This window comes from Marmota flaviventris, chromosome 10 (assembly GCF_047511675.1).
Source record: "Marmota flaviventris isolate mMarFla1 chromosome 10, mMarFla1.hap1, whole genome shotgun sequence".
NCBI lineage: Eukaryota > Metazoa > Chordata > Mammalia > Rodentia > Sciuridae > Marmota > Marmota flaviventris.
Genome location: NC_092507.1, coordinates 119,503,714 through 119,527,763, shown reverse-complemented (window position 1 = coordinate 119,527,763; position 24,050 = coordinate 119,503,714). Strand labels below are relative to the sequence as shown.

Sequence of the window (24,050 nt, the reverse complement as noted above, 5' to 3'; positions counted from 1 at the left end):
GCATTTGTCTTTATCCTTATGATCATAAAGGGGTTTTACATCACCAAGTCATCTGGTAAATGAAGCTCAGGAAAGAAATGGTTTCATTCTCTAATTATTAATGAGGTTGGTCTGTTACCGTGGGGTGAAGCTAGCCCTTCTCAGTGTTTACTGTGCATACAGATCACCTGGGGATCTTGTGAAAAGGCCGATTTAAGCAGGTTTGATGTGAGGCCTGAGATTCTGCATTTCTAGAGAGCTTACAGGTGATTCTACTGCTGCTAACCCATGGGCCACACTCCAGAGTAGCAAGGATTAGCATATAGCCATGCACTTGAATTACAGTCCAGAGTTCTGCTTTCCCCAACTCTGGAATTTGTGTTGGTTTCGTTGAGTAACAACTTTGTTGGGAAAGGTCAGAATGTATTTGTTCTCTATAAATGGAAACATCTTTGTCAGTCTGGGAAGTGCTAGAAGGAAAAGCCAAAAGAGATAGTTCTATTTAGCAGCAGAAAAGTATTAAGAAACAAATCGATGACCATCAGTGCATTTCATCAGTCAATGATAAAGTTGAGAATTAGCTAATTTCCATTACCCAGCGAGTAAATAAACTAAAGCAGGTGCCCCAGAGTTCTGATGGCTTTAATGGCACTCAGCCTAGCGTGTAACTGAGGAGTGACACAGACGCTGAGCGTATTTAGCTCCACACAGACACAACTTGTGTACAAATGGGACTCAACTACTCAAGCAGATTGAAATGGGCATTTAGAGATTTTGCTTTCACGCTCCATGAATAGCTAACATCATGGAGGCCCAAGCCTTGGTTTTAGTGAGATGAACAAGAGAATTGAAGTTCAAACACATTGAAAGTTGGGAGGATTCCAGTCCCCCACACCCCCACCCAAGGAGAAAACCTGTTGTTTGGTACTATCTGGATAGCTGTTGAATTTCCCACGTTTGTGTTGAGACACACAAGCTAAGTTAAACCTACCTTTATGCTATTTGGTTTGCACCTATACAATACTAAACAGAAACCATGACTGAAAGGGAGGTCCCTCACCTGGAGGAGGCTCACTGATTTGAGGAAATCTTTGTTCTGTAACTGAATACATCCGTTTTCATCTAGAAATAGGAACGTGGTCATTCAAAAGAGGGAACTGAGAGATTCTGCATGTGTCTCAGCTGCAGGAGGGGAGTGGATTTCATGAGTTGCTTAATTTTGCCATAAAAGAAAACATCTTAGCTGAAAAGGATTCCTCCATCTAAGGGTAAATGAGCAGAACAGGGAGCCCAGCTCTTTGCTGGATCCTCCTGTGGGTGTCCTGCCTCTTCTTGCCACAAGAGCCGGGCTCCACGTTGGTGACAGACACGTGGAAACCGCGCTCCCTTCAGGAAATTGCCAACTCAGAAAAGCACATCTGCATGGGCTCTCCCTGGGCCCTGCCTGGGGGGACTCAAACCCCGTTTTTACTCTTCCCACACACAACTAAGCAACTCACAATGCTTAGAAATTTTGAGTCTTTTGAGTCACAAGAAAAACAGGATTCTTCCTTGTGCCCAATTTTGACATGGCCAAAGGAAAACGGGTTGGCTGCAGTGGAGACCTAATTTATAGCATGGGGTCTTTGCATTTCTATAGAAAGAATCTGTACTTTTATTAAACTGGCTCTGTGCTGTTACTTAAAGGAGTGATGGCTTTTAAAATCTCTTCTGAAATGGCTTGACAGATTTTAGGGTAGAATCATCCTTCTAAGTTTGTAATAGTCTTTTTTTTTTTGTCACTAATATTTAGGTCTTAGAAAAATGAGAATATGGCAGTTCATAGGTTGTGGGACCAGGCCCGTGGCCTGGGAGTCAGGCGATCTCTAACAATGATGTGTACTCAGAAACAGTGGTTGGGAGAGCAGGCTGACACTGGACCTGCTAAAGACTAGTTTGATACAAAATGTTAATTGAAAGTTACAATATATTTTATAATATAGCAATATATTTCATATTTAAAATAAACTGTTATGCTTTCTCCTATCATTTAAAAAATAGCAAGCAGTACAGAGGCAAGATGCAAATTCATATTGAAGCTCGTCTGATTCAGGATATAAACACTTCAGTCTCTGAGTTTGCCATGGAAATGTCCCCTCCATGAACATCCTGTCATGCTCTCTTGTTGTTCTCTTGTGGCCGCGCAGAATGGAGAGTCTGGGACCCAAATCGAGTTGTTGCGCTGTTAAAAACGTCTGATGAAGGTCGGTCAGTCCTGGTTGGGATTCAAAAACGGACACAGCTAGAGAATGTCGTTTATTCCCTGTCCTTCTTCCGAGAACCTGGATGTTGGCGGTTCCAATCAGATTTGATTTGTCACTATTGTTTTTTTGTTTGTTTTTGGCCGGAAATGTCAGCATCTCTTTGGGATCCTAACTGTACAGGTTGGTATTGGGTTTTGTGCTTTTCCTCCACCAGCTCGGTTGGTCACGACGTCTCTTTTGTTTGTCCAGGCCCAAGATTACAGCTTCCAGACTACAATTCCCAGGTGTGTAAACACTGTCACGGGGCACTTGGCACCTAGGTATGGAGGTCATCCGTTGAAGATTTGACAATGGTTTTTGTTCAGAGGGAACTCCAGTTCGCGTTTGGGTGTTTCCAGTAATGGTGTAAGACAAAAAGATCACAGTTATATTGTTTCTCTATCTATATGTATCTATATACCCTTGCACTGAGTACGTCTTAAATAAGCTGTGGCCTATCTCAATATAAATCTACGCATTACTCGCCTGACAGGAGTTAAGTGTTAATTTCTATTCATGCAGCCTGGCACGAGCTTCCCACTACCCCAGGCAGAAAGTTGACGTAGCTCTCCCCGTAAGGCTCCTTTCCTAGTGGTACCAGTGATCTCCTAAACGTTGACTCTGGCGGCAGTGGGGAAGGAAGGAAGGGCTAGTGTCCAGGGCGTCCTCAAGCCCTCACACTGCAGCGGGAGGGAAGGCGCTGCTCCACGCCTGCCGGGAAGCCACGGATAGCTGTCTAAGGTACTGAAATCAAAACCGTGGAACCAACAGGGACAGCCCGATGACCACGAACGGATCCTTAATCTGCTTCTAGCAACCTTCAGGGAAGTAGAATGACTGTGTAAAACTGGAGACAAATTTTAGGATTTAAATTCAGTGATTTTTTAAAAAGAATAGCAACCTACTGGTAGTGCAATGACTTCGTTAGTGTCTCGGCTGGGTTTTTATGATGGATGGTAGTAGCAAAATCCTTGGTTCTGAGATGAAACACTGACTCTGATTTGGGGGTGCACTGTCTATCAAGTGACAATCTGGAGGAGGCGGGGGGGGGGTGGTTCTGAAACTAGGTGCTATTTCTCCCTGCCAGTTTCACTACTTATTTGCTATGTAATAATTACTTTTTGGTAACTATTGACTACATTCAAATACAACATCAAATCGGGGACTAGCTAGAGTCAGGCTGGGTTGTTGTCGATGACAATAATGGTTTCATTGTTTTCCTCTATTGAATACTTTGTACTTAGCAATAGTAACTATTGTCTTCATTATAAGTACAGAGAAACTGAGGTATAAAGTGGTTATATTAGTTGGCCAAAGATGTGGATCCAGTCTTAAGTTTTTATTTATTCTGATTTTTGTATCACTAGTCTTCTTCTTTTTCATGATTTATTCACAAGGAAATTATGGAAAATTTAAGGGGGAAATCCCAAATATATTAAAACCATCATTTCTTTAATGCTACTCCTTCTCGACCTTTAATGATAAAACTATTTGCACTGAGCACTTTAGAGCTGGCCTGCATGTACATTTTCCACATCTCCTCATTTACGAGGTTATGATGCCCCTGGTCCCCACAGATGTCAGGCCATCAGTGGGGACTCAGGGCTGTACCCCTCTTGCTCTTTTGGATTATATTAAGCATTTCTAGAGATATGATGGCATGAAGTGACATATTATGAAGATGGCAAGAATGATTATTGATGATGATCACAGATATGTGGCCTTTGATCCAAAGGTGCAGGTTTGTATTTGGACTTCAATCTAAGGAGGAGTGAGCTTCTAGTCTGGTATAATTCACCAACTGATGCTATGTCCTGAAATTCCACTGAGATTAGTGGTCTTAAAGTATCACAGTACATCCCTGACTTTTCAGTACACGAAGCTATAATATGGCTTAAGCGATGGGAGGGGGGGGGCTCTGTATTTCTAATTCAAGTGTCTAGATACTCTGGGGATTATTAGGATGCTTTTACCTGCCACTGCATTATTGGAAAGATTATAGCAGGGGCTCCGCCACTGGGTCGGCCTTCCAGAAGGGGGCGGAAATTGATGGGTTCTGTACTGGACTGAGGTTTCTGTGATGGTTAGTTTTTACATGTAGCCCATTCTTGAGCAGATAATTAAACCTCTTCCATGACCAAACTTGAGAATCAGGTACAAGAAGGCATGACATTAGAATTCACCGGTCCCCTTCCCCCATCTGACTGTGTTGCTGAGGTGCAGTGGAAACAGCAAAAAGATGTAGGAGGAAAATCCGGGTGAGCTACACCCAGGATAATGAACACCTAGGTCTTCAAGGGTTGATTGTACTTGCAGCAGAATCGTAACTTCCCCACAGAAAGCTGAAGCACTAGTACAGAGAAGTCACATCCCATTTGCCATTAAGGGATCAACATGCAGATTCACTTTTTTTTTTAAAGAGTATCTTTTGCCAAAGATAAAATTCACCCTAGCTATTGCACTACCAATAGGCCAAGTCATGCTACCAATGCCCATGTGTCTCTACGATGCCCCTGGCTCCTGCTACTGGAAATAACTCCAACCATTTCCTCAACTACCATTGCTCACTTCATCTTCAGGGTTGACCTAGCAAGAGCATCGATAATGGATTTAAAAAGAATTATCTACAGCCTGTGATAATTCAGATAAATGACAGTCTGCACACACTTTGGGGCAAGAGGGGTGGCAGTGAATTCTGTAAGTCATTTATGTGAAATGAAGACTAAATCTCTCTGTGTGCACACACCCATGTGCACGTGCACACACCACACACACACACACACACACACACACACAGCACAGAGTTATAGTGGGAGGGAAGGGTAAGTAGGAATCCATAGTTGATGGCTGTAGTCTAAATGATCGGGACTGGCACCCTTAAGTTGAACCATCAGTGGTCTGCACGTTGAGAAGCAGAATTAGTGCCACAAATAAACTGTGTGGCTATTTCATCTGTTTATACATCTGCTTATATATTTGGTGGAACTGTCACTGAAAATAGGAGCACCATTCTTGGAACAAAAGGAAAAGAAAAAAAGAGGTGGGAGTCTTCCAGATAATCAATAGTTAAAAGAACAAGTGGAAAATATAAAAAGCCAAAAGCAGGTGTAGCATCTCCAGTATGCAAAACAACCCATGAAAATTCTCAAGATAAACCTTTAAGAAGACAGATCATTTAAACAACAGCAGTGGCCTGAGATTTAACTCAGTGGCAGAGCGTTTGCTTAGAATGTGTGAGGCTCTGGGTTGCCTCCCCAGCACTGGGGAGGGGGCGGGAAGGTAGCAATAGCAAGACCCAAAAGAAGAAGGTTAGCAAGAGCCCAGATCTTCCTGAAAGAGTAGCCTTTGCTCTAGAATTGTCTACCTTACAGTCTAGTGATTCCCTCATCCTTAGAAGACCAGGCCCAGTGCTGTAGAAGAAAAATCTACTACCAGGAGCCATGATGCACCCCTGTGATCCCAGGGACTCCAGAGGTTGAGACAGGAAGATCACAAATGCAAAGCCAATCTCAGCAACTTAGCAAGGCCTTGTCTCAAAAAATAAAAAGGGCTGAGATTGTAGCTCAAGGTAGAGTACCCCTGGGTTCAATCCCCAATCCAAAATAAAAATAAAAATTTGCACCACAAAGCCTGGCCTTATGAATGGAGATGACTTGTTACAAAGCCCGACCACAAATGATAACCCTCTATGCAGTAACACCCTTTTGTTTGACCCTAAACAGATGAAATATTCCATACAGTATCATTAGTTTCCCACAAGTAGAAGTCAAGGACCTCAGAATGAGGAAAATGATGAATAACATGACACAAATACTGTGTGTGGACAGATTATGGAGAAATGAAAGAAAAAAATTTGGTTCCTGTCACTACACTGCATCTTGATGTTTCTGGAGTCTCTTGGAATTTGTGATGTATTGAAATTGTTTTTGCACCGAGATTTAACATGGCACAATATGCATAGGCTTCTGACAAATCTATTCTTCTTACCTTACCCACAAGATTCCCTAAAGACTCCCTTTGTTCTCACAATATTTCATTTTGAGGTGACTTCAGGTCAGGTAGAAGGGACCATGTGGGCCACTCTCTATCCTTCTCCTCCCAGCTCAGCAGCTCCAAGGTGAGGTGCTTGACCCTTTGCATTTCTAATGTCAGGGGCTGGAAACATGCTGCTTGGTGAATACAGCTCAGCAAATCCCCAGACAATACTTCTGTCCACCAAGATGCCATTGGGTTGCATCTGTTGGTGCATTGTGCAAACACATGCATAATCCTCTGGACCCCCTCCCTCACATAGTACGGGTGTGTAGTCCATCAGAACAGCTTGTTTGGATGTAAGAAGGAAGCCCTGCAAAAGCTGTTATTTTCAGAAGCCTGCTTACCCCTCCAGAATGCCAACAGTTTTGGCTTGGCATCCACTTCAAATCATGCACGGTGTGTATCCAGGGCAAAGCAACCTGCACTGTGTTGGAAGGGACCTGTGTCTTCAGAGGGGCCCAGGATGTGGCCAACACTACCTAACTACCTGGGCTGAATATTCCCTGTGTTCATATTCAAACCCACTCAACTCATTAAGAGAGTGCCTACTGTGTGCAGGGGACAATATCAGGTCCCTTTGTATTTGGGTGAAGTTCAAACAAGAAAGGACTTGGACTGAATGTGGGGTGTGGGAAATTGTGTGTGTGTGTGTGTGTGTGTGTGTGTGCGCGCACGCACGTGCAAACACCCAGGCTTATATAGGTATTTATGTTGGATGGAAAAATCTGGCTTTTAATTTGTATTTGTGTGTGTGTGTGTGTGTGTGTGTGTGTGAGTGCAGTTCTCATTATCAACCTTTTTTTCAGTCTAAACTGGGTATGTCTGTTTTGGCAAGTTGTGGGCAGCTCTCTTACTTTTTGTCACCCAAGCTTTCTAGACGGAAGGAGAGAGGCATGCTCTAGGTCCCCACGAGGGACCCATCCCCAAGCCTGCCCCACCCCTCTCCCAGGCCCCTCTTCTGGCCTGGCTTCACGGTGGCTGCTCCGCGCACCTGCCCCTCCCACCCCCACGTGAAGACCTGAGATTGAGCGTGGATTCTGTTCTCCACCAACTCTGCAGCAAGGGCCCCGCCAGAGGCGTCGCTTCCTGTCCTCTCCTCGTCCCGCTCCCAAGTAGAGGCACCTAAACAGAGATTAGATTTCTGGTTTCAAGGCATTTCGAACCAAGCACGAGTGGGCCGAGTCAGCTAGTGAGCTCCGTCTCTTCTTTCCGCTCCCTGGTCTCCGAGTTCCGCGATGGCAAAGCGACCAGGACAGAGTGGATCTGCATCTTAAGACCTATGGGTAACGCTTCCGGAGAGGGGAGTTTTATTTAGCAACTGCTTGAACTCGTGTACGGGGTCGGGAAGGAGGTGGAGCTGACCCCGATCGGGCTGTCGGAGAGCGGGGCGTGCGTGGTGCCCACGGCCACGCTGACGCCCCGGGCCTCCAGGATGGCCGTCAGGAGCTGCTGCTGCTGCTGGCGCAGGGTGTCTGCGATGAGCAGGGGCAGGGAGTTGAAGCTGGCCGTGAGGTGCTCCAGCTTACTCTCCAGGCTGCCGATCTGCTTCTCCAGGTCCTCGCTGCGGTCGTTGAGCTCCGTGATCAAGTCGTACATGACATTCTGCATCTGTGCGGAGAGAGAACCAGAGCGGGGAGATGGGCACGGAGGAACGGCCCTGGGACAAGGGGGACGCCCGCACCTTGCGGCAGGAGTGGCCTGCACCCCAGCCATCTCTGACGTGGCCAAGGAAGGAGAAACCGGTTCCTTCCAGCCGATGGGAAGGCTGGGGTGGGCACATTTGTTCCCTATTGCAACAGTAATGAGCATTAATTGTGTGTGTGTGTGTGTGTGTGTGTGTGTGTGTGTGTGTGTCCCTGTACTGGGGAGCTGGGGATTGAACCCAGAGGTGCTCTACCCCTGAGCTACATCCCCAGCTCTTTTCATTTCCTATTTTGAGACAGGGTCTCACCAACTTGTCCAGGCTGGGCAGCAAACTTGAGATCTTTCTGCCTCAGCTTCCAGATTTCCTGGGATTACAGATGTGCGCCTCTGTGCCCGGCAGCTAATTATAAATTTTTAATAGAAAATACATACGAAGGAAAAGAAATAGCACTTTTCTTCCCCCTTAGACGGAGTGCACCTCTAAACTGTCCCCATATTCTTACAGAGACCCACGCTCTCAGCTTCTGTGGCTGCTGGTATTTAATGACTAAAGAGAAGACGCAGAAGTGGAAACGGCTGTTGTCATAGTTTTACGATTAGCAGGCCAGGGTTCAAGTCAAGAATGCAGCTCAGGAACACGGCAACCTCTGGCCACTTAACCTCTCTCAACCTTGGTTTCCTTATAAAAGGAGCCACCATCTGAGGGCTGGCCCTTCCCCAGCCAGCCCAGGAGGGGAAACAAAGACCCAGTCAGTGTTCCTGTTTGGGGACGTCCCTTAAGGGCCTTTCCACCTGGGTACTGCTCCCCAGTAGCCCTTCTGCACCCAAGACTGTCTCCAAGTGTTCCAAGGACCCCACCAGTTACCAGCGTTCCTTCCCCAGCTATCCCATGGCCCCATGTTAATCTAGTCTACGTGACAGCCATATTTCATCCTGCAAATAACAAATGCTGTCCTGGCTCTGGACATCCGACTTGGGAGCAAGATTCCCAAGAGTCTTCACACTTCCAGGTGTTCAGGAATAAGGTTCCTGTGGCAGCAATGGCAGATGGCCAGGCTGGCAGTGTCACCCCTCCCACAATCCCCCCTCCCCCAGGGGTTCAGGCTCTTTGGGATTCTGGTGACCTGCCAGTGATGCCCGGATCCTATTTCACCTTTTGTGTCTGGTTACTCCAGAAGGAGGTAGAAACGACTGGTGCCCCCAGGGGCACAAGGAGTAGGAAACAAGGGGAGAGAAAAACAGGAGTTAAAGAAGGTGGCATAATATGATGAGCCAGTGGGGAGAGGGGACTGGAAATGCAGTGAACCCTTGCCAGTTGGAGTTTGCCAGGCTGCACAGGGAGGAGCTGCCCTTGGTGGCATGAAGACAGCTTTTCTCTCAGTTAGCGATGCCCCTGCCAGAGCAGGACACTGTATCCCTGACGCCCTCAGAGGAAAGGGCAACTTTAGAAGTGAAAGTACTTCCCCCATTAATTAACATTCACAGAACCTTCTCAGTGTGCATTTTCTTCCCAGAATATACAAACCACTGATGCCTGTGACCGCTGGGGCGCCCTGATGAGCTCTGGACTCACAGTCCAAGCCCCTGGGTTTCAGCCCCAGCCCTGGCACCCCGCCTGACCTTGGGACAGCTGCTTTGTTTCTTAGATCCTGGTTTCCTCATCTACATTCAGAATCGGCACTACCATTTGCAAAACCTTTAGAGTTTACACAGCATTTTTACAGGTATTATCTTATTTGATCACCTGAGCTTCAGATGGTAGGAATTATTTTTACATTTCAATGGAAGAAATTAAAGCAATCGGGTAAAGAGTCCAGGCCCTCCAAGGCTCTGTCTCTGTATAAGGTAGCTATTCAATATAGGAAATAAGATTTGGAGGCCGCGCAGCACATCTTTAATCTCGGGAGGCCTGAAGGGCAGGGCTGTGAAGGTGGTGAGTCGGGGGATGGGGGTGAAGCACAAAGAAAGAAAGGGGAGCCGGCACAGCATCAGATTGCCCTCCCCTGTTCCGTTGCTTGGTGACAGGATGCCAGGGCAAACACCGACCAATGTGAAATATGCTAAGCTGCTGCCAGGACCTTGGGCATCTCCTGGGAGGAAAAGACAAAGACTGGATGGATGTCGATCCACCTCCTCCCCAGGCCTTCTGGGCATTCCCCCCACACACACACATACACACACACACACACACACACACACACTGCAGATTCTCCCCCTAACTCTTTCCTGAGGGCTGTCTTTTCCAGGTAACTTGCTCTCCAGGTTATGAATTCACAAGAGCATCTTTCTAACTCACTGGGGTTTGTGCTTCCCACAGTCTGCTCGTGGGCCCCATCCCTCTGTAGGGTGGCTGTAGGCGGCACTGCAGAAAGGCAGGCTTCGAAGCTGGTTTACCTAATATTCCTGGAGGAGATGAGTCACAGTGTGTCCTTCCAGGTAAGAGGCGAGCTGGGTGACATTGCTGCTCCCAGAAGGAACGTCCTGGGGAATCTCACTGGACTATTCCTGAGGCTCACAGAGTAGGCTGGCCTGACTCCATCCTCCTCCTGACCATGGTTGATGGGTGCAAGGTGAGCACATGACTCAAACTGGCCAATCAGCATCTCTTCTGAGAATTCAGACTTAAGACAAATAGGAGGCTACTTGATCTTTACCTGTGGCTAAGACTATAACACAGACTGTCTGAATTGGTGGCCTGCCGTAGTCTGCCATGGAGGTAGGAGGTGGAATGAAAGAGAGAGACAGAATTGAAAAGAGACCCTTGAATAGATAGAGTCAAGAGATGGTATTGGGCTGAGGTGTAGTTCAGTTGGTAGAGTGCTTACCTAGCACGCACAAGGCCCTGGGTTCAATCCCCAGCACACACACACACACACACACACACACACACACACACACACAAAGATGGCATAAGGAGATGCCCCCCAAGAACTTCCCAGGTATGGTTCTAGTCAGTTCCTCTCTGATCACATGCCTGCTTTGAGGTCCTTATATCCTTAGAGTAAATTCTTCTAGTTTTCAACTTAGTTTCAATGGGTTTGGTTTCTAATATTTGAACTCAAGGTACTTTTTAAAAAAATTTTTTTAGTTGTAGATGGACACAATATCTTTATTTTTATTTGTTTATTTCTATGTGGTTCTGAGGATCAAACCCAGGGCCTCATGCATGCGAGGCAAGCACTCTACCACTGACCTACAATCCCAACCCTAGAACCCAAGAGTATTAACCAACACATCCCCCTGGGGGAGCTGTTCTCTCCTGCACATCACTGTTCTGTTCTCTTCCTCCCCATACCCAGCCTCTCAGGAATCCCCCACTCCACCTGAACCACCCCCCCCCCAGAGGTCCGCAGCCCTGTCGACTTCTCCCCAGCTGTGCCAAGTCACTTACTCTCTGATTGAAGCCCTCGCAGGCTCAGGAGGTCTTTTCTTTGGCCTGATCCCTCTGTTGAACAAGGTGCCTGCCCGTGGCCCAACAACCAGTCATTTCTGATTGCACCCCCTTTAAAAAAGGTGGTTAATTTGCCCAAGGGAGTCTCTCTTGCTCTCCCAGGGAATGTGTTCCATTATGATAATTGGCATCTGCTGGAATGTTCTGCCAGCCTGGCCCTGGGCGGTACCCTTGGTGTACAATTCCTATCAGAAGGCAGTGGGAGGGGGGTTAGAGGGACCCGTCTACAATGGTGCATGCTCCCAGCTCTGCCCACGTGGGGCCTTGCTTTCTCTACTTTGGTGAAATGCAAGAGGGAGTTTCTTCACAGTATTTACAGCAGTTCAGTGTCTGAAACATGGAATGGCAAGGCCTTAAGGCCTTGAGCTCTCAAAAGAGGGCTCTCTTGTTTTAGGGGGAATCTTCATATTCACCGTTGATTGCATCTTGGGAAATAGAGAAATGTACCACCAATTTGGGGCAAGAAAAACTGGACTGTAAAGATTGGAAGATGCAGGGAAATGAGTCCCCGATAATAACAGAACGCTGGAAAGGTCTTAGGTGTGACCCAGGCCATTACACCTATTTGGTTCTCGTTAACATGTCTTGCCCCTGGGTGACCTGAACTCTTTCTTAGGAGCCCCTCAACGGCAGCTACTAAAACAACCCACAGAAAAGACTTAGCAGGTCAGCTAATTAGACAAACCTGAGCCTTTTAAGAAACAGACACCAAGCTTTAAAAGTCAAGAAGATGACTGGGTGCCGTGGCGTGGGGCCTGTAATCTCAGTGGCTCAGGGGGCTGAGGCAGGAGATCATGAAGTTCAAAGCCAGCCTCAGCAACTTAGCAAGACCCTATCTCAGAATAATGTATAAAAAGGGCTGGGGATATGGCTTGGTGGGTAAGTGCCCCTGGGTTTAACCCCTGGACCAAAAACAAACAAACAAAACCCCCTACAGGTGGGCTGCAAACGTCCAAAACTTAAATCTTGCTTATTTTGTAACCAAGGAGGAGTATCTGTTGCTTTTCTGTCCTGCGCTGTGGACTTTGGACATCGCCAGGTCTTCCCAGACGCACCTGAGAAGTCTAAATGCCAGCAACTTGGAGCTCCAGGATGTCTCTGGACTCCGCCACTCACCTTGGACAGGTCCACCAGGGTGTTGGCCTGGTCACTCAGCTTCCTCTGCTCCATCTTGACGCTCCTCAGTCTGTGGGGGAGAGTCGGACAGAAAAACGTTTCAAGTTCATGTCAAGGTTTAGCCTCGCTGGTGGATTCCACGGCTCTGTCATCTCATCTGAGTCATTTCATCTGAGCATGGGGACCTTGAGCATGGGGAACTGCCGATAGAATCAAAGGGTTGTCAGGTCCCCAGCACGGAAAACTCCTGTCTCCGTGACCTGAGTCTCCTGGCCATTTTCAGATCATTCCTGTGCTTGTAAGCCCTTGCTGATGCTGTATTTTTCACTCTGAATGCCCTCTTGTCAACAATGCACTGTGTGTGTGTGTGTGTGTGTGTGTGTGTGTGAGAGAGAGAGAGAGAGAGAGAGAGACTCTTGCTCCTTCACCCTCCCCGCAGCCTGCCCACTGCCCGGCAGCAGCAGTAAATGAACAGACGCCTGGTTGGAGCCAGTCCCTACCCTGGTGCTTGTGGAATGGAACAGACGGGGTGTCTCGTGTGCCTCCGAGGTAGGAGAGGATGCCAGCGGAGCTGCAGGTCCCCCCCCCACCTCCTGTCGGAGCATCTGAGGGCGGAGCTGCCCCGGACTCACTGGTGGATGGCTTGGAGGAATTTCCTCTGGTGCTTCCTGACTTTGGCGTGGTCAATCTTCTTGAGCAGCTTGGTGTGTTTATAGATCAGCCACGTTTCCCGAAGGACGTTGGCCGCAGCATTCTTGATCTGAAGCAAAAGAAACAAAACGGGCTGCTATCAGGTTCCTTTTCGCAGGTTCACGTAATGTGTTTTCACGTCGGTCGCCATCGCCGGCCTCCTAAGAAAACAATTCCGCAGCCATCTATTTTCTTAATCAAGATCATGGAACTCTGAGAAAATAAAATGATTAAAATTCGTCTCTTATTAACCCTGAACTGGACACAGTAGGCTGTCGCTTGGAGTTGAGAGGCGTTTCTTTTTTCCTTCTTAATTATTTCAGTACAGCCTCTCACCCGCTGCTGCTGCTGCTGCTATATTTAGGCAGCCCCGCCGTGGCGAGACCTTGAGGCCCAGGGACCTCCGAATGGACAAGTATGTGCCATTGCTGACCTGGCGGGCACAGTGCCACATCCGACCTGAGATTTCCATAGAGTGTGTGTGGGGCACATTTCTTGGATTCAGAGAATAAACAGATTTCCTATCGGTTGGAGATTTAGAAAGGCCTCTTTGAGGAAATGTCCCCCCCAACCCACCCACTGGAGCTGGAGGTATCAATAATTCCACTGTTCCCTCTCCTAAGTGGCCCAAACCACTTACACGGCGATTTTACATGTAAATGTCATCGGCAGAAAACGGAAATAATTTCAAAGCAATAGCTAAAGTCAGTGAAGATCTTTAGGTGTGAAGCGGGAGCTGCCTCCCCCCTGGCTGGCTCCTCCGCAGGGCTCTGCAATCACACGTTTCCACATATGACGCTGTCATCCGTTGACATGGAAACCACTGATATCACCCGGCTCACGACTGAACTGAGACATATCAATGGCATCCAGATGGCAAGGGACAAAGTTTTAATCCAAACACAGACATCTTCAGCAATTAGTAACAAGAGCAAGAGGAAACAACCCTTATTAAGCACCAGCTAAACAGATTTTTGATTAACCGTCTCCATTGCTGTCAGCCATGCAAACGGGCACGGGTCCACGGGCCCGGGGCCCTGAAGCAAGTAGGCCAGTCTCAAGAAACCAGGTGAACAGCCAGCCAGGATCTTAATAAAATCAGAGAACACAGTCCCGCTTCTTCAGCCTGACACCAACAGATGGGACGTTGTTAAATGCCGAGACGTGTGGGGAGGCCTCCAAGACATGGTGTTGCAGCCTGATAACTTTTGTGTGTGCATGCTTCAAAATTTATTACTGAGGCTGGGTTCTATTTTTCATTGGCGCTGAAGCGGTGTTTTTAAAAGAACAGCTAAGTCTTCTCAGAAATGTCTGAGTGACATAAATATTGCTTTTTTCCATTCAGTGAAAATCCATGTGGAAATGGTTTTAAATGATTTAATTGCCCACCTCTGGGTGCTTTCTTGCCTGAAAGAGAACAGGTGATGGTGAGCAGAGGCCACGGACAGTGGGCGTCCAGGGAATGAGGGGAGGCAGGGAGAGGGTGGTCTCTGGGGCTCTGTTCAGGCTGGAGTGGACAGTGGACTTCTGGAAGAAGAGGTGGCACCGGAGAGGGGTCTTTCCCCCAGCAGAGCCCACATTACTGCTGTTCTTTTGTGGGGACAGGGGGCGTGGTACGATTTGATATGTGATTTCTTAGGTTCCATGGGTTCTTGGCCTCTAAGGAAAGGCTCAAAGGACAAAACCCTGCCACAGGAATATTACTCAGCCATAAAGAAGAATGAAATTATGGCATCTGCCGGTAAATGGATGGCACTGGAGACGACCATGCTAGTGAAATAAGCCAATTCCCAAAACCCAAAGGCTGAATGTTCTCTCTGATATGAAGATGCTGACTCACAATAGGAAGGAGGTGGGGAGGTTCACCGGAATAGACAGGGGGATAGGAGGGGAATGGGAATGAGAAAGACATAGAATGAATCAGACATCACTTTCCTGTGTTCATATATGAACACATGACCACACCACGTACAGCTCCTCATCATTACAACCCCAAGAATGGGGAGTTGAACTCCAGGTATGTATGATACGTCAAGATACCCTCTACTGTCATGTAGAGCTAAAACGAACAAATAAAAAAATTCTTAAAAAAACAAACACTTGCCATAGCTTTACCAGGAAGCAGACTCCAGAGTCTCAAGTTGCCCCTTTGGAACGCTGACAGAGCCGCGGAATGTCAGAGTTGACAGGCCTCTGACATCGGTCTGCTGTGTCAGTGCGGGACATTTGAAATGGGAAAATCTGCAGGTTCCACCAGTTATTGAGCAATTTAGAAGCAAATGCCTAATTATCCATAAGACGAGAAGAAGACGTCCTTACCTTAAGGGCTGCTCAGAGGCCCAAACAAGGCTATGCTGCTGGTGCCAAGGACAACATTAATGTCTGAGTACTTCCTGTGCATAAACTCACTGCTTCCTCACCACCAGCCTGTCTGGCAGGGACTAATATCATCCCCACTTTATAGATAAAGACACTGATGCCACCAGGCACTGTGGTGCACGCCTTAATCCCAGCGGCTCGGGAGGCTGAGGCAGGAGGATCACAAATGGGAGGCCAGTTTCAACAACTTAGAAAAGCCCTAAGCTACTTAGAGCCTATCTCACAATTTTTAAAGAAGTATGGGGGCTAGGGGTGTAGCTCAGTAGTAAAGCTCCCCTGGGTTCAATCCCCAGTACCAAAAAAAAAAAAAAAAAAGAAAGAAAAGAAAAGGTCTAAAACCATGTATGATATGACAAATGGAGTCAATGTGGAATCTCTAAAGTGCCAAACTGGTATTAGTTATCATCCCACTCAACCGCCCCACCCCACACAGGAGGAAACTGTTTCAGAGATGGGATGTGAAGCCAGAATCACACAACTAGCTCATGGCCAAGTCAAAACAAGAGCCGGGTCCAAGAGACGCATAAGGTTTTCCTGTGTTCTGAAGGAAGACCTGACTGGGTTGCATCATTACACAAAAGAAATGATTTCCTGTTTCCCAGGATCAAGGAATTGGAAAGGACACTAGTTTGTTTTTTGTTTAATTTAATCATTGTGGCCCTCACTTAGCAACACAGCTGAAGATAGAATCTGGGTCCTGCATTTAACTTCAGCCCAAATGCAAGACATTGCAGCTGAGAAGCAACCACATCATCTTTATGGGTTTGAACGGGAGGCCCCTGCCTATTCAGGAAAGTGATGTTAAATGCAAGCCTTTGTGCTGACTGAAATTAATTGCCAGCAAACAGCCTGGCACAAATCTAAGGAGATCAATATTTGTAAGAGAAAAAGAAATAGGCTTTTAACTGCACTATGCTTTCCCAGGTAGGCAGCAGATGCTGCTGTGACCAGGTCTCCCTCTCTCCAAGTCATCTGACTGATTGCTCAGAGCATCATCTGGGTGGAGAGCAGATAAGGGCGTGTGCCCCTCCTGGGACATGCTGAGCCTCTGAGGGGCTCCATATACCCTTCCCTGATGGCAGCGTGGGTACCCTGGGGGCTCTCATAGTGGACAGGGACTCCAGACCCCAAAGACGCTCCCAGGATGCAGGGAGCCTGGTGGGAGGCACAGGGCTCGAGATGAAGCAGCAAACTGGCTGGGATTGTTTCAGGCTGGCCACGATTGGATGGGTTGGGATGGGTTCAAGGTGAGGACCCTCCGTGCTTGTAAAGTCATCTATGTGGCTTCCAACCCCCAAACACATAGGCTGTATTCTTTGAGCCCATAAATTCTCTACCCCACAAAATCGATGGTTTCATTCTGATGGGGGATGGCTTCATGAGCTACGTACTGTAGGAAGAACTCTCAGATTAGTGGGCCTGGGTGAGAGAATTGTCCAACTAAGGTCTTGCAAATCGACAGTGACAGCTAACATTCACTGAGCATTTCTATGCGCCAGGCTCTGCTATCTGCACTGTTTCATTGACCCCCCCAAAATCTCCACAAGTAGCTGGGCTGATTGGCTCTACCTTGGATCCATTGCTGAACTCTCTGGAACTCACTTTCCGAATTCATTCCCTCAAGGAACACTGCATAAGCAGCCACGGAGGGCCAGGCACTGTTCTAGGTAGTGAGAATACTGCTGTGTGTCTATGTCAGGCAGTAGACAGTATACAATTTGTAACATAGTATCAGATAATAAAGGCTTCAGTGGGCCAGCAGCTGGAGTGTTGCAAGTCCTATTGGTCTGAGAAATGGGTTTGTTTTGATGAAATGGGAACGTAATTACAACACTTAGCACCCAGCCTGGCTCCAATGCTCCTCAGTCCATGGCTGCTTTATTATACTCTCCCTCCAATAAATGTCAACTTCTTTCCCTCTGGTCTCCCCGACCCCTTGTTAGAAATACAACAGAATGCACGTCTGTTTCCTAAGCTCTTGGCCACACTGTTCCAAGTCAAGGGATTTCTTGGGCCACCTCTCTGCCAAGGTGACCTGCCACTTGGATCCCAGAGGGGCTGTGGGTTGCAGGAAGAACACATGGAGCAGAGGGACCAGGGGGGTCAAAGGAGCCCCCTTCTTGAGCACCCCATGTCCTTAGCAGCCAGAGAGAGCCCTGGGAGAGTCATTCCAAGAGCCCCACTGGTGGACCCACAGGAAGAAACCACTAGTGTGTCCATCGCGGGGCCAGGAACTTCCCAGGGAAGAACATTCTACAGTCTTGAGGAGTTCCACAGGTTGGACCCAAGCTAACTGAGCAACGGTCACCATGGCTCTGAGAACGCCTGCAGGCGGCCCCATCTCCACACCTGTGACTGGGGGTGTCCATTACACACAGGACAGGAAAGGGGGGCCTCTCCCTCCTTCCCATCTGCTGAGCCCACTGTTCCCTCATCGTCACCCCCACAGATTTCCTGCTGCTTCCTGAGGCTGCCCTCTCTTTCATACCCTGCTCACACCTCCTCTCCTTCCTCCCCACCTTCCATTCCACACTCTTGCCTTCCCAGGAGGGAGAGGGCTCCACCTCCGTGACTGACAGGAACCTGGAGGGAGGGGGAGAGGCAGGGAGGAGATATACTTCTGTGGTTCAAAGTTGGAGTTTGAAGCTCTCCCCATGGCAACCTGGTAATGAACGGTGGGTGATTTTATCACCTGTTAATACTGCTGTGGTGCTCAGCTAGCTGGAGTTAAACTGGCTTTTTTCTCCACCAGGCCGGGGACCCTAACCACCATCTGACTGTCCTGGAAAACCTGTCGGGTTCTGGCTGGAGAGCTGTTGCCTCTGGAGAATAAACTGGATCAGAGATAGGCCCCAGCTTGCTGCACATGGCTTAGGTGTCCCCTCTCCCCTCTCCCTGTCTGGAACTGAGTGTTCTCATCTGGGTTGGACCCGATCATCCCCAAGGATCCTTCCAACTCCACCGCACAGTGTTTTTGCAACTGCTGTCAAAGATATACCGTGCCCCATCTGTCTGGGACAGAACCTTTGTGGGAGATGAAATTTGCAATCCTCTTTTGAGAAGAATTAGCCTCCCTGATAACTGTTTAATTGATGAATGAATTTTAAAGCCATAAAGACTTATTCTGAGAATCTAGGCATAGGCCAACCAGCTGTGGGTTGTCCATCGAGGGTGCTATAGCCAGACTTCCCACATCTGGTATAACAATGAGGAGCATTGTTTAGTCCTAAAAAATACCCCTACTAAGAGCAAATCTTTTAAGTAGCCTGCTGAAAATTTTTTTCTAGCAAGACTATGATAAACATTTGACAGGGACTGTAATTAAAATTTTCTTTATCACCATTAGGCAGATACTAGGGGGCTGTGAAATGTGTTTGAGCGGGTAGTGGTGTGTTCAGAGCTCCAGCACAGCCTGAGATCCACAGGGAAGCAAAGTGCAGGAGAGCTGTGGTAAAGGGGGCTCAACTGGGAGAAGGTGGTGAGCTCTCGTGATAGTACAAGACTGGAAAGATGGTGGATTTAGGGATGGGGCAGAGCCCCAGAGCCCACTGTGCAGGAGCAGCTATGGCAAGGTCGAATCAGATTTGGAAACTGTTCAGTCCTCTGACGGGGCTCGGGGCCCAGAGAAGTCAGAGCTGGCTCCAGGTCTTCAGGTCTGGACCCTGGAGGGATCGCTATGTCATTAGCTGAGCAGGGAGGGAGGTTGGTGGGAGAACTAGGTTTAGGGAAGTCCTAAGTTTGGTTTTACTCACTGATTTTGTGGAGGTGTACGTGGATTAGGTCTCTGGGGCAAGGAACCCTTCAGCAAGGATAAGGACAGGGGATCCTGAACCAGTCCTGCACACCGTGGGGTAGGTCCACCCATTGGTCTGAGTGGAGAGTAGCAGCAGATTCCTGTGTAGGAATCTCCCTCCCATGACACCTGTAGAGCCAAGAGTGTCCATGGCAGCCCACCCTGCCATGTTCCCTGAGGGCAGTCAGTCACCAGAAGTTAAGTACAAGGGCAAGGACTCCCTCTTACCCATCTTGGTGTACCCTGAGACACCAAGAGAGCACACCAGGAAGCGACCTCTGTGATGTGTGTTAATTACATAAAACAAAGATGGCGACATGGAGGAGCCAGAGCCGGAGAACAGATGGGGCTCCAGGACCTCCACAGTCTCTCTGTGTGTCATTTACTTATATATCACCTGGTACCCAGAGGTTAGCGTTAGTTGTGATTATAGAATAGCTGGCGGTGACGCTGCTCAGTCAGTGTGGGAAGAGCTGATCGCATTCAATACAGAAATGACGTTGCCACCAGGCTTGATGAGTTATACAAGGGAAGGAAGAGAAAGGCCAGGGGTGCAGGAAAACCAGAAACGAGTCCTTCCCCTGTGCCCCAAGACCTCCTCGCATCCCCATCAGCCAACCAGTGAAAACGGCGCCACTCTAATGGCAGACATGGGGATGAATTAACAGAAGAGAAATTAGAGCACTGTTATGACTCATCGGTAATCCCTTCTTCTTTTTGCTTAGATGTTTGGAGAATTAAGGTCACATGCACTTTTAAGGGATTGTGCTTTTATCTGTTAAATCTACTAATTGTCCACTCCTAAGAGGTTGGCAATATGTCACTCTCGGCTCCTTCCACCTCGGATCTTTCCCCAAGCACTCGCTGAGGTCTTACACAGGGGCTGGACCTGGCAACTCTTTGACCCCCGGACCACTCCAGCCGAATGCAAAGGCCATTTGGAGAGGACCGAGGGTAGGCCGGGATCCCCAGGGGAAGCAGGCTGGGCTGGTCTAGTCGGCAGCGTGAAGGGAGCTCAAACCCGAGTAGGCCAGGGACCTCAGACCTCCATTTCAATGAAGGTTATGTGAGAGAACCTTTGGAAGTCCCAGTCCTGCCAGCTTTGAAATTCTCTGTAGGAATCCTCCCTTTTGTGTTGTTTATTTCTCTGGGAAAAGATATTAGCCACTAAAGGGACATTTCAACAGATTCAAGTGTTCTCGGAAAAGTGAGATGTTATTCGATTAAGAAGGTACCTTGCACTCATGGATGAGCAATCCATATTTGAGGATTTGATTTTCAGTCCTACTTTTCAAGAAGCAAGTGGACTTGAAGAGGGTGTTAGAGAATTATTTCTGAAAGATTGAAATTAGCAAGCACAAACTTCATCTCCTTCCACAATTATACTGCAGGAAAAAAAAATTTTGTTTATTTTCCTGGCATATGAGAGAGCTGGTTTTCCTCGGCTTTATTTTCCTCTAGTGTCTGATTTACTGGGTAAAAAATGGAGAGGACAAAGTAATAACACGAAATACAAAGTATATTCTCGGTTTCAAAAAGCAAACTAGAATATACAGAGAGACTGTGGATGCTCCTTGGTAAATAACTCCTGAGAAGGTTTTGGAGGCAAAAAAGCTCTCTGCCCTCCCTCCTGTATGTGGTTTCAATACAGTGAAGCATCAGGCTAATAGAAGCAAGTGTCTTCGCCTTTAGTTGTTCCAATAACGTTAGAAATTTCCTCAGTCCCAAGCACGCCTCTGACAGTGCATCCCAGCGGGGCTGAGGGAGAGGGACTCCATGTGAAACCCAGCATGTCTTACAATGGTGACAGCATCAATGGCTGCCATCTTAATGCATCAAAAGAGGTTTTCTTTTGTACATCTCGTCGCTCAGGGCTGTGATGTACCTCGTGACGACCATTTGTATGTCAACAGTTTAGGGATATTTGCTTGTCCCTGTTCCTTTTAACATCTGCGGTGGCTTTTCAAAGGATCCAATAAATGTAATCAAAGACCAAACAATCGAACGCCATAAATAATTCTGCCGAGAAACTGGAGAGACCTTGGCAACTGCACACCCCCCTGCCTTCTGGAAGAGCCCACTGCTGCTCAGTCATTCTCTCGCTCTCTTTTTATTCTCCCTTCCTGCCTTTGTCTCTATTTCTAACACATTTTTTACTGCTTTGCAACATTAATCACTGAATATTTTCTCTAGCTTTCAAAACCTCCAGTTGATGTATGGGATTGCTCATGGGTCCCTTGCCCTACGGGAGTCCTAACTGAGACAGAGTTACTAGGGCAGCGGAGACCCCAGCGCAGGATTTTGGTTCTCTCTGGTCTCAGGAAGGGGAGAATCTTGCAAGAAATCATCTTCCTGACCTTGGTTCAGGCTGCAGTTCTAAAGAATCTTCCATAAAAGCTGTCATTAAATAAACAGCTCCTGCTAGCTCATTCGGCCTGCTGTTACCCTGCAAGGCTCATTTCTGGCTCTTCTAAATGAGCCTTCCCTTCTCTCACAATTCAGTGGGGTGTCAGATTTTTAGCAGCTAAATGAGCTCCCCATTTCTGCATATTTTCCGTTTTTCATCCTCCTTAACCACTTTATAGGGTACAAGTGAGAAACATTATCTGGAAAACCCAAAAGGGGAAAATTGGATCATGACGTTTTGATGAACGATATTCAGGAATATGGGCTCTACTGGAAAGATCATTCTAAGTGATTCTTTAAAAAACAACAACAAAAAAAGGATTCAATTTAGACATATTTTCAATATAGTTTCAAGATTCTCTACTTCCCTTCCTAATGAGAATCATGAAAATATTTGAGCATAAACAGAAACATCATGCTGGGTGATTTATTTGGCACCATTAGGCCAGGGGCAGGGACATCATTGTATGCTATTGATCTAATTATCAGGAAGATTATTTGGTTGCCTGAGCCATGCACAGTGATTTAACGGAAGACAGGAGCCCGGTGCGTTCAGACAGTGTGTCCCCTGTGTGGAAGTTGTCTGTCTGCGCCTGGGACTCCCTCGACACTCCAAAGTGTGACCCTCATCCATACCACGTGACCATCTTCTTTGGAACTGGCTTCCACTTTGGTTATCGAGATCCCCATGAAGACATGGAGGAGTGACATCTTACCCGTTTGGTGAGCTGAGTGTCCATCATGAAGTTGTGAACGTGTTTCTCCGCTTTGGTGAGTTCCAGCTTTCGAGCCACCACGGCCACCACGAGAGCAGTGCAGCCGGCACCCTGTGGGCGGACATCAAGAGGACCAAGGGTCATTCAAAGGCAAGGTGCAAGACCCTGCCCACTCGAGCTCTCTGGCTGAACAAGACCGGGCCACCCCTACCGCCCAAACCTGCGGAGCCTTCATATCCCCACCAAGAAGGAGTCTGCAGTGCCCCTTGTTTGTTAGCTCTTGGGAGAAGGAGTTTTCAGAGAACTAGCCAGTCCTTAATGCTGTATGGGGCTGAGGCTTTGGGGGAATGAAACCAATGGGTAACCAAGAGGTCTCTTGCTAGTTTTGCAGTGCAGCAGGAGACAGAGGGTTCGGCACACACGGACGCTCTTGCCCTCCTGCATGCCCAGTGGGCCCAGAAGGAGAGAAGACCATATGGCACAGCACCATGGCTGAGAGTTTTCCTGAAGATACTCAAATGAAGAGGCCATACAGCTTCCCCAGATTGTCTCCTGGAGGGAACGCGGGTGGGCACTGAATGATCACGTCTGCTCTGCAGCTGAGTCTCTCTACCTGGAGGCAGTGACTCAGCACAAGGCACGGGTTCTTTCTTGCTTTCACCAGGAGGCCCATGAATGCACCATCATGCAGAGGTTTTAAAAATGACAACACGTCTGCCTACAACCAGGGTGTGAGTGACCCTGCAGGAGACCCTTAGGAGTTTCCGGGACAACGGTCCTCGTCTGCTCAGATTGGAGGAGAGCATGGAGGAGCACGGGCCGAGGAGCGGGGTTCTGCTGAGACACAGAATGGCAGGGCTTGCTTCCTCACTCCCGATCCTCTGGGTGATCACTTGACCGGGAGAAAATGAACAGGAAAAAGAAATGGCACATTCCAGCAGGCTCCGGATGGGATTTTAAATGCTCTTCCCTGTGCTTCTGCGTTGGCCTGCAGGCACTGGGGGTGGGGGAGAAGATCGTCACCCCCATCCTCTGGCTGGCAGCGGACGTCGGCCCTGTCCTTGGCAAGACAGCACTGTCCTCAGAGATACCGCCTTCTCCTGCACATTGGCATTGCCCTGATCACTTATGTAAAGAGATGATGAGTTTATCAAAGCCAGAATGTGATCCCCTAGATGCCAAATAGTAATCCCAGTTTCAACAGTAAAACACCGAGCCCAGTTTAGCAGATTGAGGTCCCTGGATTAAAGAAATCCATCAGTGACATTTTGGTTCATCAGGGTCTAATCTAATGAAATGTATGAGACATGAACAAGAATTTTTTTGGTGGTGGTGGGGGTACTGGGGGTTGAACCCAGGGGTGCTCTATCACGGAACTACCTGGTTTGGGGGTTTTTTGTTGTTGTTGTAGTTGACATTCTTTTTTGAGACAGGGTCTCACTAAATTGCCCAGGCTAGCCTTGAACTTGGGATCTTCTTGCCTCAGCCTCCTGAATCACTGGGATTGCTGGTGTGCACCACAAGGTCTGGCTAACACGAAGGTTGTTCAAAGGCACTGC

General features: G+C 47.9%; 1 protein-coding gene across 3 annotated transcripts in view; it reads right to left on the bottom strand.

Annotated features, from left to right (window-relative positions):
- Positions 1-7,580: 7,580 nt before the first annotated feature.
- Kcnn3 (potassium calcium-activated channel subfamily N member 3) overlaps positions 7,581-24,050 on the bottom strand; it is a 152,513-nt gene continuing 136,043 nt past the window's right edge. For 2 of the 3 annotated variants that reach the window (XM_027920909.2, XM_027920911.2), the window contains exons 5-8: positions 22,492-22,602; positions 13,140-13,267; positions 12,508-12,577; positions 7,581-7,904 (exon numbers count right to left, since the gene is read on the bottom strand). In XM_027920909.2, the coding sequence (XP_027776710.2) occupies positions 7,608-7,904; positions 12,508-12,577; positions 13,140-13,267; positions 22,492-22,602 (606 nt within the window). In that variant the 3' untranslated portion in view covers positions 7,581-7,607. Of the gene's footprint in view, positions 7,905-9,811; positions 10,031-12,507; positions 12,578-13,139; positions 13,268-22,491; positions 22,603-24,050 lie in introns of those variants that run through there. The other variant, XM_027920910.2, reaches the window with a different exon arrangement.